Raw genomic sequence first — 12,659 nt, forward strand, 5'->3', positions numbered from 1 at the left:
AGCAAGCTGTGGTTAATCCATATGTTTTATGGGTGACGGTATAAAGATTGAAAGATTTGGATATAACTTTAAGTCGCTGCTTAAAAAGGTATAAAAACATCTTTTTGAGTGCACTTCAGAGAAAGTTTTTTGTTTATTCAGCTACTTAAGCCAAAATAACTCACCATATTTTTAGATTGAAGTCTTTTCACATTTTTAAATCACTGTTACATACCTGGAATTACCTGCTTTCTTGATTAGGCAGTTGGCAGTTCTATGTATCATTTGTAAAATACCTATGATGAGTATTTTTCGGGATAGCTGCATTCTGTCAATTTATTAAATAAAAGAGCTGTGACTCGTAAAAACATTTTGGGGTGCGAAATTGGGTTATGCGGTGACCAAATGTCAATAAACACAGGTGTGTATCAAATACTGGTCTTTATCATAACACATTAGCGGTGACTCTCAGCCATGGCCTTTGTGTCAGTATTGCTGTCCCTTGATGATACAAGGTGAGAGAGGAAACTGGGCAAACCTGAAAAAAACATTTAAAAAATAGATTTATTCTTGTTGCTAAGTTACAGCAAATTTATTAAATGGAGTTTTGCCTCTTGTTTTCTCCTAACATCTCTTCTGGGAACTACAAGTTGGTCATGATTCATTGTGCCTTGTACCAAAGGAAGGCAACTGGTATTTTATATTTGACCAGCAGTTGGTGGTAGATGCCAACAGAGGTACCATTGTTCCTGGCCTGAATGCCAGGACTGACATCTACCTCTGAAAGGAGGCATCTCAAGTAGACTAATTTCTTTGTATCTGACCACACCATGCCAATTATAGGGGAATGTTTCCCTTAAACCACTGTCATAATGAATTACTTGAGTTATTTCCATACAATGAATTATTATAGATATTTTCAAATGAGGACCAGATTAAAAGATCACAAGCTATCCTTTTTTCTTGCTCATGTGTGTTTTGGTGATTAGGTGCTTGTAAGCAGCTTGGGTCAAATCTTGTAAGTAGCTTCTTTTAGTGTGAATGAGTAGAGAAGTGGGAGCAAGGGAACTCAATAATTTACCTGATGTTTTAAATATTTTGTTTCAGATACAATGCTAGGGTTTGAAATCCTGGGCTGTGAGGGTAACTGATGTTGAGGTTTTAGTGCTCTGAAATATATGTGGCTAAGGCAGTGAGCCTCAAACACCTCTTTGGGATGGATGATATAATTTAAGTTGCTACACAAAAAGTAACACAAACCTAGAAAAGAAAGCACCAAGGAAAATAATGTAATAAACACATCAAGTATTATCCCAAAACATTGCTTGACTTGCATGTTATTGTTAAGTCATGGTCTGTTCTAAAATCAAGTCTGCAATCACTATGGCTGTGTGTGTGTTGTATACTATTTCTGATCTGCCTCCATCTGTTTAGGTTCAATCATACTGTTTCATCACCAAAATAGGACATGTTGGTTCAATCTAAACTCTATTTCAAATTGAATTGTAGAGACTCTGCCGTCCAAATGTAGTAAGCCATGTAGTATAAAGCTGCCCATTTTTGTAGGTGGAATTAAATGACTCTTGAGGACATTGCTTATTAAAATCAGGGGATATGTAGGTGGCTTAGGTGGTTGAGCATCCGACTCTTGATCTCCGCTCAGATCTTGATCTCAGGGTCTTGATTTCAAGCCATGCATTGGGCTCCACACTAGGCATGGAGCCTACTTACCAAAAAAAAAAAAAAGAAAGAAAGAAAGAAAGAAAGAAAAAGAAAAAGCAGTCCTAATTCTAAAACCGCAATAAAACTCTGGGCTATCTTTGGGCTCTTTGTCACACCTGAGGACATTGCTGTGGACCTCTGCATCTTCACCTAGTGGAAGGCGAACTGTACCAGAGAAAGCACTTCAGGCAAAGCTAAATGGGCACAAGGATGTCCTAAAGTGAAGGAGCTAATTTCGGTTGGATAACTGCTACTGCATTAAAAGAATAAAGAGCTGGAGGATCTGAATTTTGCCCTGTGGGACCCATTTTGGAACAGCTTGTTTAAAAATAATAACGTTTAAATTTCCTGAAATATGAAACTCTGAAATATAACAATTCTGGCCAAACTTTTGTGTTATTTACTAGTTTTAAACTGCCATCTGTGGTTGATAAATCTTATTTCAAAGATAATGCATAGCAAAGGTTGCCTTGAAAATTAAAATCTATAAATTAGTTTCCTACTTGTGGCTTCTTAGGAGTGCTCCTCTATTTCACCATTTTCTTTCTCCCTTCTTTTGGTCGCAGTGTTAGAAACAGTGAAATGCACTAGGGTTACCACAGGGAGGAAAAGACCATCTGAGAGTCTCTGAGTGAACTTTGTATGTGCATGTGAAGATTCTTTGCATTTCCAGATCTTTGGACCTGTGTGATGAGCAAGTGGAACAAGTGGATCTAAGTTAGTTTTCTGTGCCTTGGATATCATTCTGCTTAAGTGCCAACTCCCTGGGGAGTTTTTAATGCTTTCTTGTAGTCCCCGGTGAACCTGTAAGTTAAGTGTGTAAGAAGGTTAAAACCAGTTTTCCTTTGACTTTTTTAGCGAAACCTTGAAAGCCATTTGATGTCCCCTGCTGAGATTCCAGGCCAGCCTGTCCCTAAGAACATCCTGCAGGTACTTCACCATCTTACACCAAGGCCTTGGAGTCCTGAACACTAGTCCTTTGTTTTTTTGTTTTTTAAGATTTTATTTATTTATTCATGAGAGAGACAGAGAGAGGCAGAGACAGGCAGAGGGAGAAGCAGGCCCCATGCAGGGCGCCTGACGCAGGACTCAATCCCGGGTCTCCAGGATCACGCCCTGGACTGAAGGTGGTGCTAAACTGCTGAGCCACCAGGGCTGCCCCAACACTAGTCCTTTGAACTGGTTTTGTGTAGTGGTCCAGCTTTGGGCCTTAGAGAATGATCCGTGCGGCCTGGCAATCGAAGATAGTGTTGTTGCCAGACCTAGTTCTGTGTTGCTGTTAAACTCATCATGGGGTGGGGAGGTGGCTGAAGATAACAAAGTAAGCCTTGATTTCCAGTTTACAGGTTTCAGTTTCTATAGAAATTTAAAATATCTAACCTATATTTGTAGCACTAACTTAAAGCAAATGTTGCTACCTGAACGATGAGAGAAGTGTGTTGCATGTACATGTGCCAAGTCCTTCAGTGGAGCATGAGGGAGAATCATCGTTGGCTTCCAAAAGTTAATCCATAATTCACAGCCTCTGACTAGGAAAAAGAACTTGGTTTGTTCACAGGGATGACTTTTTCTGCCCTTAGGAACTTCTGGGTCCACCAGTTCAGAGACCTGCTTCTTCCAATCTTCTGAGTGGCCTTATGGGGAGTTTGGAACCTACAACACCTTTACTGGGCCAAAGAGCACCCTCTCCTCCCTTGTCACAGGTGTTTCAAACACGAGCAGCCTCAGCAGACTACCTTCGTCCTAGAATACCATCACCAGTTGGTAAATGTTGTGCTTAGATGTCTGTCCGTTCTCCCCCCAACCCTCTACAAAGGTCATACTTGTCCCCTAGAATTGAAGTCTTTTTCATGGGCATCCTTGAAGAGTTTAAAAAGAAATGTGTGAATTTTTGTGCTTTTCGGGGGGGGGGGCGGGAGGTGAGGTACAAGATTGGAAGATAGTTTATCTGGCTGCCCTTCTAGATAAATATAGGCGTTTTTGGTTTTTTGTTTTTTTGTTTTTTTTGTAAGATTGATCAAAATTGTATACATTGGATGTAGCTCTTTAGTCTTTTTCCTTATTTTGGGAATTCAATTCAAAGATAATTTGGCTTCCGAGGTTTTTCCTTGATAGAGGAGAAGTCAGGGTAATGGCTCTCTACCAACCTAATGAAGTTGGTACACAACCAATTGTGAGGTTTCATGGCTAATACAGAATGTGAATAGAAGAAGCACTTCCAGAAGTGTTGGACTTAGCATAAGTGTTGTGCAGATTCTTAGTGTTCCTGTCACCCTGGACCACTTTAGGCTTCTCGCCACTCTGGCTCAGGCCAATCTTGAGAGTAAGTTTTTATAGTAGTCCTTCCTGGACTCTCCTTTGGTTATTAGCTGGCTCGGCGACAGTGAGCCAAATCACTGACTAGAAAAGCACTTTTCTCTCAGAGGTCTCAGTTTTGAAGGGGACAAAGCTGACAGCTTAATGGGGTAGATGGATACACCAGCAATTTGGGTCATTAATGCTCTAATTAAGGTCCACATAGGACAGTGTAGGGGCACAGAAGAAGAGGGACATTGTCAGCCTGGAGTCAGTACTTGCTTGAAAGAGATGGTGTTCAATAAGCAGCAGCATGTACTAGTGATAATACCTCTCTAATGGATGTGTGCTGTCTTGATACTCACTGATACTGCCAACTTTCCCATCAGGTTTCACACCAGGACCACAGCAGCTACTCGGAGATCCATTCCAAGGCATGCGCAAGCCCATGAGCCCTGTCACGGCCCAGGTCTGTCTGAACTTTTTCTCTAAGTTTTTGCTTGCTTTTCATCCTTATTATTGACTGTGGGATGGAAAATTGTTGCAATGCTTGGAAGTGGTTTTGAACTACAATTTGAGCTCAGTAAATGCTAGAAAATTGGTGAACAATTAAAGTCCTACTTTATTAAAATCCTGTTCAGTGGATGGCAGCACAATTTAGTCAAGTTCGCAGTGCCTCATTTCTCTCAGCTGCTGCTTAAATATACCTTTCTAAGAGTGAAGAGAGACCTCTGTAGAAAGTGTATTGACTATCCTCATTTTTTTCTGATCTTCCTGTGCCCCCTCTATTCAGCAGATGAGCCAGCTAGAATTGCAACAGGCAGCTTTGGAGGGGCTGGCCCTGCCACACGACCTTGCAATGCAGGCAGCAAACTTTTACCAACCTGGTTTTGGCAAGCCACAAGGGGACAGAACCAGAGACGGATTCAGAAACAGGTAAGTTACTAACTAATCCTACCCTTGTGGGGATCTGTAAATTAGTTTCTACAGATAAACAAGTTAGTTATCCACAGTAAAACTACACCGACACATTTGCACAGTGTATGGTGAGAATTCCATCTCCAAGTGTGCAGTCGAGGAAGCAGTATGATTGAATTCTGCAGGGGCATAGGCTTTTCATTCTATATAATTTTATTTATATTCTTGATTTAAAGGATTCATTTTTACAAATGTAGCTAGCTAGCATAGCTCCTTATTTGTTATTACAAGATGATGAAAAGTAAAACTCCACCTAGCTTCCTCCCCTACAGATTCCTTGTTTAATTACCAAACTGTCCTTTGATGCATATTTGCTATTTGTTGGTCAAAGCTATTAACAAATGAACACTAACTTCACTCTCCTCCTCTTCCTTCCTATAGATGCAGCAAGTAGTAAAATGAATCATAAATTAGAGGAAAGGGGTGACACTACTGTTCTTTTTGTAAAATAAAACAGAAAACTGCGCTAAACAAATGTATAGCTTTCTTTTTTTTTTTTTTTTATTTTTATTTTTTTTATTTATTTATGATAGTCATAGAGAGAGAGAGGCAGAGACATAGGCAGAGGGAGAAGCAGGCTCCATGCACCGGGAGCCTGATGTGGGATTCGATCCCGGGTCTCCAGGATTGCGCCCTGGGCCAAAGGCAGGCGCCAAACCGCTGCGCCACCCAGGGATCCCCTTTTTTTTTTTTTTTTTTAATTTTTTTTTTTTTTTTAACAAATGTATAGCTTATTACAAGACAAACTCCTTTGTTAGCTACCAGAAGCTCCCTATGTGCCCTGTCCCAGTAATACCTCTTCCCTCCCTCAGATGCATCCAGCCTTTAAAAGTAAATATCAAAAAAATAAAAATATTAAAATATTTTTTTAAAAAAGTAAATATCCAGGTGCTTGGCTGGCTCGGTCAAAACGTGTGAACTCTTGGGCACCTGGGTGGCTTAGTGGTTGAGCATCTGCCTTTAGCTCAGGTCATGATCCTGAGGTCCTGGGATGGAGTCCTGCATCAGGCTCCCTGCCTGGAGCCTGCTTCTCCCTCTGCCTATGTCTCTGCCTCTCTCTGTGTGTCTCTCATGAATAAATGAATAAAATCTTAAAAACAAAAACAAAAAAAAAGCATGTGAACTCTTGATCTTGGGGTTGTAAGTTCAGGCCCCGTGTTGGGTATATGGATTACTTAAAAAAAAAAAAAAAAAAATTTTTAAGTAAATACCACCTTCATCTTTTCAGTTTTATCACCAAAATGTTTATCCCTGAACATTAAGTCCTTCTCATTCTGTATACCTGGTAATTAAGAAGTACTTAGTTTTGATATGACTCTTAAAACTGTCATATCAGTGTCTCATTGTCTTGCTCCAGCTGGTTTTATGTGCTGACACTTTCAGAAAACGTTGAAACCAGTAAGTACCCTGTATCGTTGCATAAACATATTCTATATATAGTAGTTCTCAGCCTAAACAGAGAGCTCAGGTCTGGTCTGCTGAGTCCCTCACTGGATGTCTCTCTGTAGCATAATATAGTTTAAGAATTGACTTGATTTATTTACTTTTTTTTAAAGATATTATTTATTCATGAGAGATAATGAGGGGCGGGGGCGGGCAGACACACAGGCAGAGGGAGAAACAGACGCTATGCAGGGAGCTATGCAGGGAGCCCAATGCTGCACTCTATCCCAGGACTCCGGGATCATGTCCTGAGGCAAATGCAGAGGCTCAACGGCTGAGCCACCCAGGTGGCTCCCAATGGAGCCATGCCTTAGCCACCCAATCAGTTTATTGATTTTCAAAGCACTTTTGATATCCAGAATTTTATTTGCTTTTGGCATTAATCCTGTGAGGTACATGGTATAAATAACAGCATTTTACAGATATAGAAACTTAGATTTTTTTTTTTTAAATGCGAACTCCTCAAAATGAATAAGTAGACCTAAGTCGGTGTCAGCAGAACTTTCATGCTGTTTCATGAATGTCTCATTCATCAAATGTCAGCCTCTTGGGCCCTCCCTAAACACCCCTGTACACTTGTATCCCCCCGAACAGACCTGCCTTTCTCCTTGTCTTTTTTTTTTTTTTTTAATTAACACCTTCTGGGTTACTATTTATTTTTGTCTTTCTGCCCATAGTAACCCCTCTATCCTGCAACCAAAAAAATGAGGCCAGAGATTTTTTTGTCTGTTTTGTTTATTGCTGTATGCCTTGCACTTTCGCCCAGTGTCTAGCACATAGCAGGTGCTCAAGTATGCTCATCCGAAGGAATAAATGCTAGGTTGTGCAGAACCACCAGACTTGAGGATTTCCTCCAGATCTCTCAGTACTGCTGACCTGTTTCTCCCTCACTATTCTCTTCAGATTCTCAGTGTGGCAGCAGCAGGGCTTACCTGGACAGGCTGGAAAGAAGCCATGGGTTTAGGATTTTCATCTGCTTATGATTTAGGAACTCCCAGAATCACTGACTAAGGCTTTGGCCCTCGTGGTACAAGGTCCGACAGCTAAAATGCAGCAAATTCTCATTAGCCAGTGAGCTCCTATAATTCTTCTCTCAGCCTTTTTACATCTTCATCAATTGTTTCTTGTTTTCTCCAAGTGAAGGGAGAATGAGTAGAATGGGGAAAAAAGGAAAGTCTGTTCTTTTAAGCTTAACTTGGGAGGCCTGGTATCAACCTTGTGTGTGGACCAGGAGTGATGGGCAATGCTGCATATGATTGGGTCTTGGAATAGCTGAAACTCTTGACTCTTGGTCCTCTAATTTGAAACAGTGTCTTACATAGCATCAGTTCAGTGCCAGGCCCTGTGCTTGTCAGTATTGCTGCCTACTCTCTGGAGCGCAGCCTTGCCCACAGAATGAAGGCTCTTAGCCTGCCCCACCGGCACAATCTACAAATAAACCATATACCAGCCCTGGATAACCCTACGTTCCCAAGGCCTTGTACCTGATCCTTCTACCAGAGTCCTCATTCTCCACCTTGAGCTTTCTCATTGGTCACACTCAATTTAATGCAGCTCCTTCCCAGAGAAGCTTTCCCAGAGTCCCTTCGGGAGGAGTATCGTGTCACTCCTGTACCTCATTTTCCCATTCCATCTTCTTGTTAATCTTATATGTACATGCCTTAGTTTGCCCTGGCTTAGTGTCTCCCCACTAGACAAGAGTTCCTGCAAGGCCCAGAATCATGTTTAAGGTTTTGTCTTCCCTCAGAAATTAGCATGTGGTCTTGCATATGTTATGCACTTAATAAATGCTTGGGAAATTGAAATGGATGAGGGAAATGGAATATTAAAGTCCCAGGCTGGGATGCCTGGGTGGCTCAGTGGTTGAGCGTCTGCCTTCAGCTCAAGGCCTGATCCCAGAGTGCCGGGATCGAGTCCCACGTTGGGATCCCTGCATGGAGCCTGCTTCTTCCCCCTCTGCCTGTGTCTCTGTCTCTCTCTCCCATGAATAAAATAAATAAAATCTAAAAAATAAAGTCCTAGGCTGCTCTTGAGTATTCTAGTCTTTGGTTTTAGGATTTGGAGTTTGAGCAACTTGGAGCTCATACTGATACTTGGTTTGTTCACAGGCAACAGCGAGTGACCAAGTCACCAGCACCCGTGCACCGAGGGAATTCCTCTTCCCCTGCCCCTGCTGCCTCCATCACAAGCATGGTCAGTGACCTTTGCTTCTGTGAATGACTTCAGGGCTTCTCCATTTCCTTGTGCCTGTGTCTTATCACTGTGTACCCCAAAATGTCCATAAGTGCCTTCCATAGGAATAACTCACCTAATAGTCTTTCATACCTGCTTATTTATTAGATCTTGCCCTTTCAGGATACATTCTAACTCTTAAGGATTTTTGTGAAGCCCCTACATTGGGGAAAGTATGTTTCACCAGATAGAGGAATATGGGTTAGAACTTACAAGGTGATATAATGCGTTTAAACAAATGAACAATTGGAGTAGAGATTGGAGAGGATGATAGGAGTGAAACAGGATGTGAGCTAGATGGGGTGAACTGGTTGGATCTTGCGGAATCCAGTAAAACATGGTACAGACTTCACAGATTCAGATCTGTGATATGAATTAAAGCTAGGACAAAGGAGTTTGCTTATTTGTAGTGATAAATCTAGTTTTACAACTGATGCATATTAGCTGTTTTTGTTTTGTTTTGAAGTTTTATCCCCTAGAAACCTGTATCATCTAGTCAAAGCTGATAGACAAGAGGAAAATCTGTTACTCTGCTTCAGGACCCCAAGTGGATCTTTGCACCAAGTACTTTGAAGACAGGATCTGAAGGGTTTCTTTGTTCATAATTCATGCCCTTTCTCATGCCATCAGTTATTTAGGGTTAGTGACAAAGTCACATGCACAATAAAATCATCAAAGTAAAAATGAGCAGTGAAAACTTGGGAACAAATGACCCCAAATGGTGAATCCTAGGGGCTGAGGAGAATATTTAGATAATTGAATTTTCTGGTAGCCAAGGTAAGATGGGATACATTAAGAGTAAGAGAAATTTGGGTTCTGCAGTTGTTCTGAACTGTCCTTTCCCAGCAGGCAGACTCTTGCTCTAGGGTATACTTCTGGCCATGTTCCTCCCTGTTCTCAGACTAATCCCGGGCTGGGGAAATGACTGAAGCAGAGACTGCATAGGTAGGCCCCTATCACCACAGACATAGATGGGTAGGTTGAAGCTCTGTGCTTTAACTACCTTTGTGCTAGAGCTAAAGGTCTTGATGAAAATGCGATGTGAGCAAGGGATGACACACTTGGGGCACCATCTATTTGGCCCACCCTGTTTCTTTTCCTCCAGCAGCTAGGCACCAGAACATTGGAGTTGGTCTCTGCCACATGTAGCCAATAAGGGGATTCTTCACCTTGTTGAGTAGTTTAACCAGTTAAGCCTGGCTTTAGGAAAGGCATTTAGAGAACATGCTAATACTGTTTTTCTCTGCAGCTTTCTCCTTCCTTCACCCCTACCTCAGTGATTCGTAAGATGTATGAGAGCAAAGAGAAAAGCAAGGAGGAGCCGGCATCTGGAAAAGCAGCTCTTGGTGACAGTAAAGAAGACACTCAGAAGGCTAGTGAAGGTACTGCAGAGCCGTTGAGGGTGTGCTGCCTAAGAAAGTATGTGATAGAGCATGGGCTTAAGTGTTAATCAGCTGACCTGATTCTCTGCAAATCCCTGTGCAAAGCCCCTCCCTTCCTGCTTTGGACCACAGTTCAGTGTCTGACCGTGAGAAGCATTATAGCAGCTCATAATTTCTTAGCCCTTGAAATTCTGACCAATCTAATAGTGGTATTAGTGCTAGTATGAGGAAGAGTGAGTTTTAGTTTAGAATCTATATTGGGGCTTCTTTTTGTTGCTTAAGATTATTCATGAGAGACAGAGGGGCGGAGACATAGGCAGAGGGAGAAGCAGGCTCCCTGTGGGGAACTTGATGTGGGACTCCATCCCAGGACCCCAGGATCACAACCTGAGCTGAAGGCAGAAGCCAACCGTGAGCCACCCAGATGTCCCTATTGGGGCTTCAAAGTTAAATTATTAGTACAATTATTTGGCAAATTAATGTGGTACAACCAGTTTTACTTCTGAAACATTCTCTCTAGTCTATGGAGACTGTATCGAACAAAATCTGTACAATGGGTGAAGCATAAAGTGTGGAGAGCCTTTTGGAAGTATATAGAAAAGGGCGCCTGGGTGGCTCAGTTAAGTATCCAGCTCCTTATTTCAGCTTAGGTCATGCTCAGCTCAAGAAGCTTGCTTGAGATTCTCCTTCCCCCTGTGCCCACCGTCGTCCCCCCCCCCCCCCGACCCCGCTTGTGTGGTGGCATTGGATGCACTCTGTCTCCCCTCTCTCACAAAATTTTTTTTTTTTTCTTTTTTAAAGGAAGTATATAGAAACCCGTGAATGAGGTTTTTAGGAATTGGAGTTGGGACTATCAAGGATGTGAAATAGGTTCTAGTAAGTTAGGTTTACACATGTCTGTAATACTGGTCTGAGAGCTTTTTGCTGTGAGAAAGCTTCTGGAAAAAGGAAATCCTATTGGTCCCACTAAAAGGAGTTCACATTCCTTCACTAGACTATTATTTCTGTTGTAATGGATTTGTATAATTTTATACTTTTATTTGATCTTTCCCTTAGGCTTAAAAAGCAGGTTAATCCCAGGCATTGACCAGGGCACTACTAGCTCCCACACAGATCTGAACCACAACCATATGGGCAGGCAGAGCAAGGTGCCTAAATTAGACCACCAGGCCTTAAGCCAGGCTCACTTGCCCATAGCTATTCCTGGGTCGAGAAGTTTTTAAGAAAATTAAGCTTTGTTCCAGCAATGTATTTGGAGACTAGAAATCTTAGGGTCTAGTTCCAGCTCTGTCCCTAACTACCCCTGTGACCTTAACTAGGCCTGTTCATAAGACATATGGTGGTTCCTATGATAAAATCCTCTAAATTTGCTGAGGGGATCAAATAAGGATTATAAACTTTTTAAGAAATGAGACTTGCTAGATCACTGGGAAGAACATGTTTGAGAGAAGTTTGCCAATACCAAAATATTCTCTGTCTGGGTCCTTACAGAGAATCTGCTGTCATCTAACTCTGTGCCCAGTGCTGATCGTGACTCTTCTCCTACTACAAATCCCAAACTTTCAACGTTGCAGCGGTCTTCGTGTTCTACCCCACTGTCTCAAACCAACCGTTACACCAAAGAACAAGATTATCGACCTAAAGCAACTGGGAGAAAAACCCCCACCTTGGCATCCCCAGTTCCAGGAACACCTTTTCTCCGACCTGTCCACCAAGTTCCCCTTGTCCCCCATGTCCCAATCGTTCGGCCTACTCACCAGCTTCACCCAGGGTTGGTCCAGAGGATGCTGGCCCAGGGAGTACATCCACAGCATCTTCCAAGTTTGCTCCAAGCTGGTGAGTTTCTCACCTAGCAGGACAGCAGTTGCCAGAACTGATGATATACTATACTGTAAGAGGGTTTTTATCCCTCAAAAAAGTGTTGCTAGAATTTTCTAACTGATGGGCAGTGGGTCGAATCCAAACTGTCCCTTTAAAGGTGAAGAACCTAGCATAAGCATTGTCAATTAAACTTTGTAAATCAACAAAGGTTAAAAATTTCCAGATTACTTCTCACCAGTTTTTTGTTTTGTTTTGTTTTGTTTTTTCCATGCCCAACAGGTGTGCTTCCTCCTGGAATCGACCTGACTCCTTTACAGGGAATATCTGGCCCAATCCTGAGTCAACCCTTTTACCCTTTACCTACGGCTAGTCACCCTCTCCTAAACCCTCGCCCTGGGACACCTCTGCATCTGGCAATGATGCAGCAGCAACTACAGCGCTCAGGTAGGTTCAGAAATGGGCCAGGGGAGCTGGGGGTGGCCTGAATAGGCTTAAAGCTTTTGGACCAATTTCCAGTGGAAACACAATTCTTTCATTTATCCTGACAAAATTGGGTAAGGGGATAGCCAGAGAATAGGATGAAGTAAACCAACCTCTATGGGATTTGGAATTTCTCTCCCTATAAAGACAGTGGGAGAGCTGACTATGCTCTGGCATATTTTTGCCGTCTGCCTCTTAGAGAAGGCTGAGAATCCTGACAGGTTTAGCATAGAGACTGTCCAGAGTAGATGCCCTCTCACTATCTAATGTTAGTACTTCTGTGATGTGGCTGCTTGTCGTGGGAAGGAATGGTCATGTCATTTAGGA

At 42.2% G+C, this 12,659-nt stretch overlaps 1 protein-coding gene across 7 annotated transcripts in view; it reads left to right on the forward strand.

Annotated features, from left to right (window-relative positions):
- The window catches only part of EIF4ENIF1 (eukaryotic translation initiation factor 4E nuclear import factor 1), a 47,762-nt gene that overhangs the window by 34,133 nt on the left and 970 nt on the right, over window positions 1–12,659 (forward strand). For 5 of the 7 annotated variants that reach the window (XM_041729386.1, XM_041729382.1, XM_041729388.1 and 2 more), the window contains exons 11-18: window positions 2,560–2,631; window positions 3,282–3,465; window positions 4,386–4,465; window positions 4,790–4,932; window positions 8,526–8,610; window positions 9,899–10,031; window positions 11,523–11,867; window positions 12,132–12,296. In XM_041729386.1, the coding sequence (XP_041585320.1) occupies window positions 2,560–2,631; window positions 3,282–3,465; window positions 4,386–4,465; window positions 4,790–4,932; window positions 8,526–8,610; window positions 9,899–10,031; window positions 11,523–11,867; window positions 12,132–12,296 (1,207 nt within the window). The remainder of the gene's footprint in view (window positions 1–2,559; window positions 2,632–3,281; window positions 3,466–4,385; window positions 4,466–4,789; window positions 4,933–8,525; window positions 8,611–9,898; window positions 10,032–11,522; window positions 11,868–12,131; window positions 12,297–12,659) is intronic. The other 2 variants (XM_041729387.1, XM_041729389.1) reach the window with 2 other exon arrangements.

This window comes from Vulpes lagopus, chromosome 14 (assembly GCF_018345385.1).
Source record: "Vulpes lagopus strain Blue_001 chromosome 14, ASM1834538v1, whole genome shotgun sequence".
Taxonomy (NCBI): domain Eukaryota; kingdom Metazoa; phylum Chordata; class Mammalia; order Carnivora; family Canidae; genus Vulpes; species Vulpes lagopus.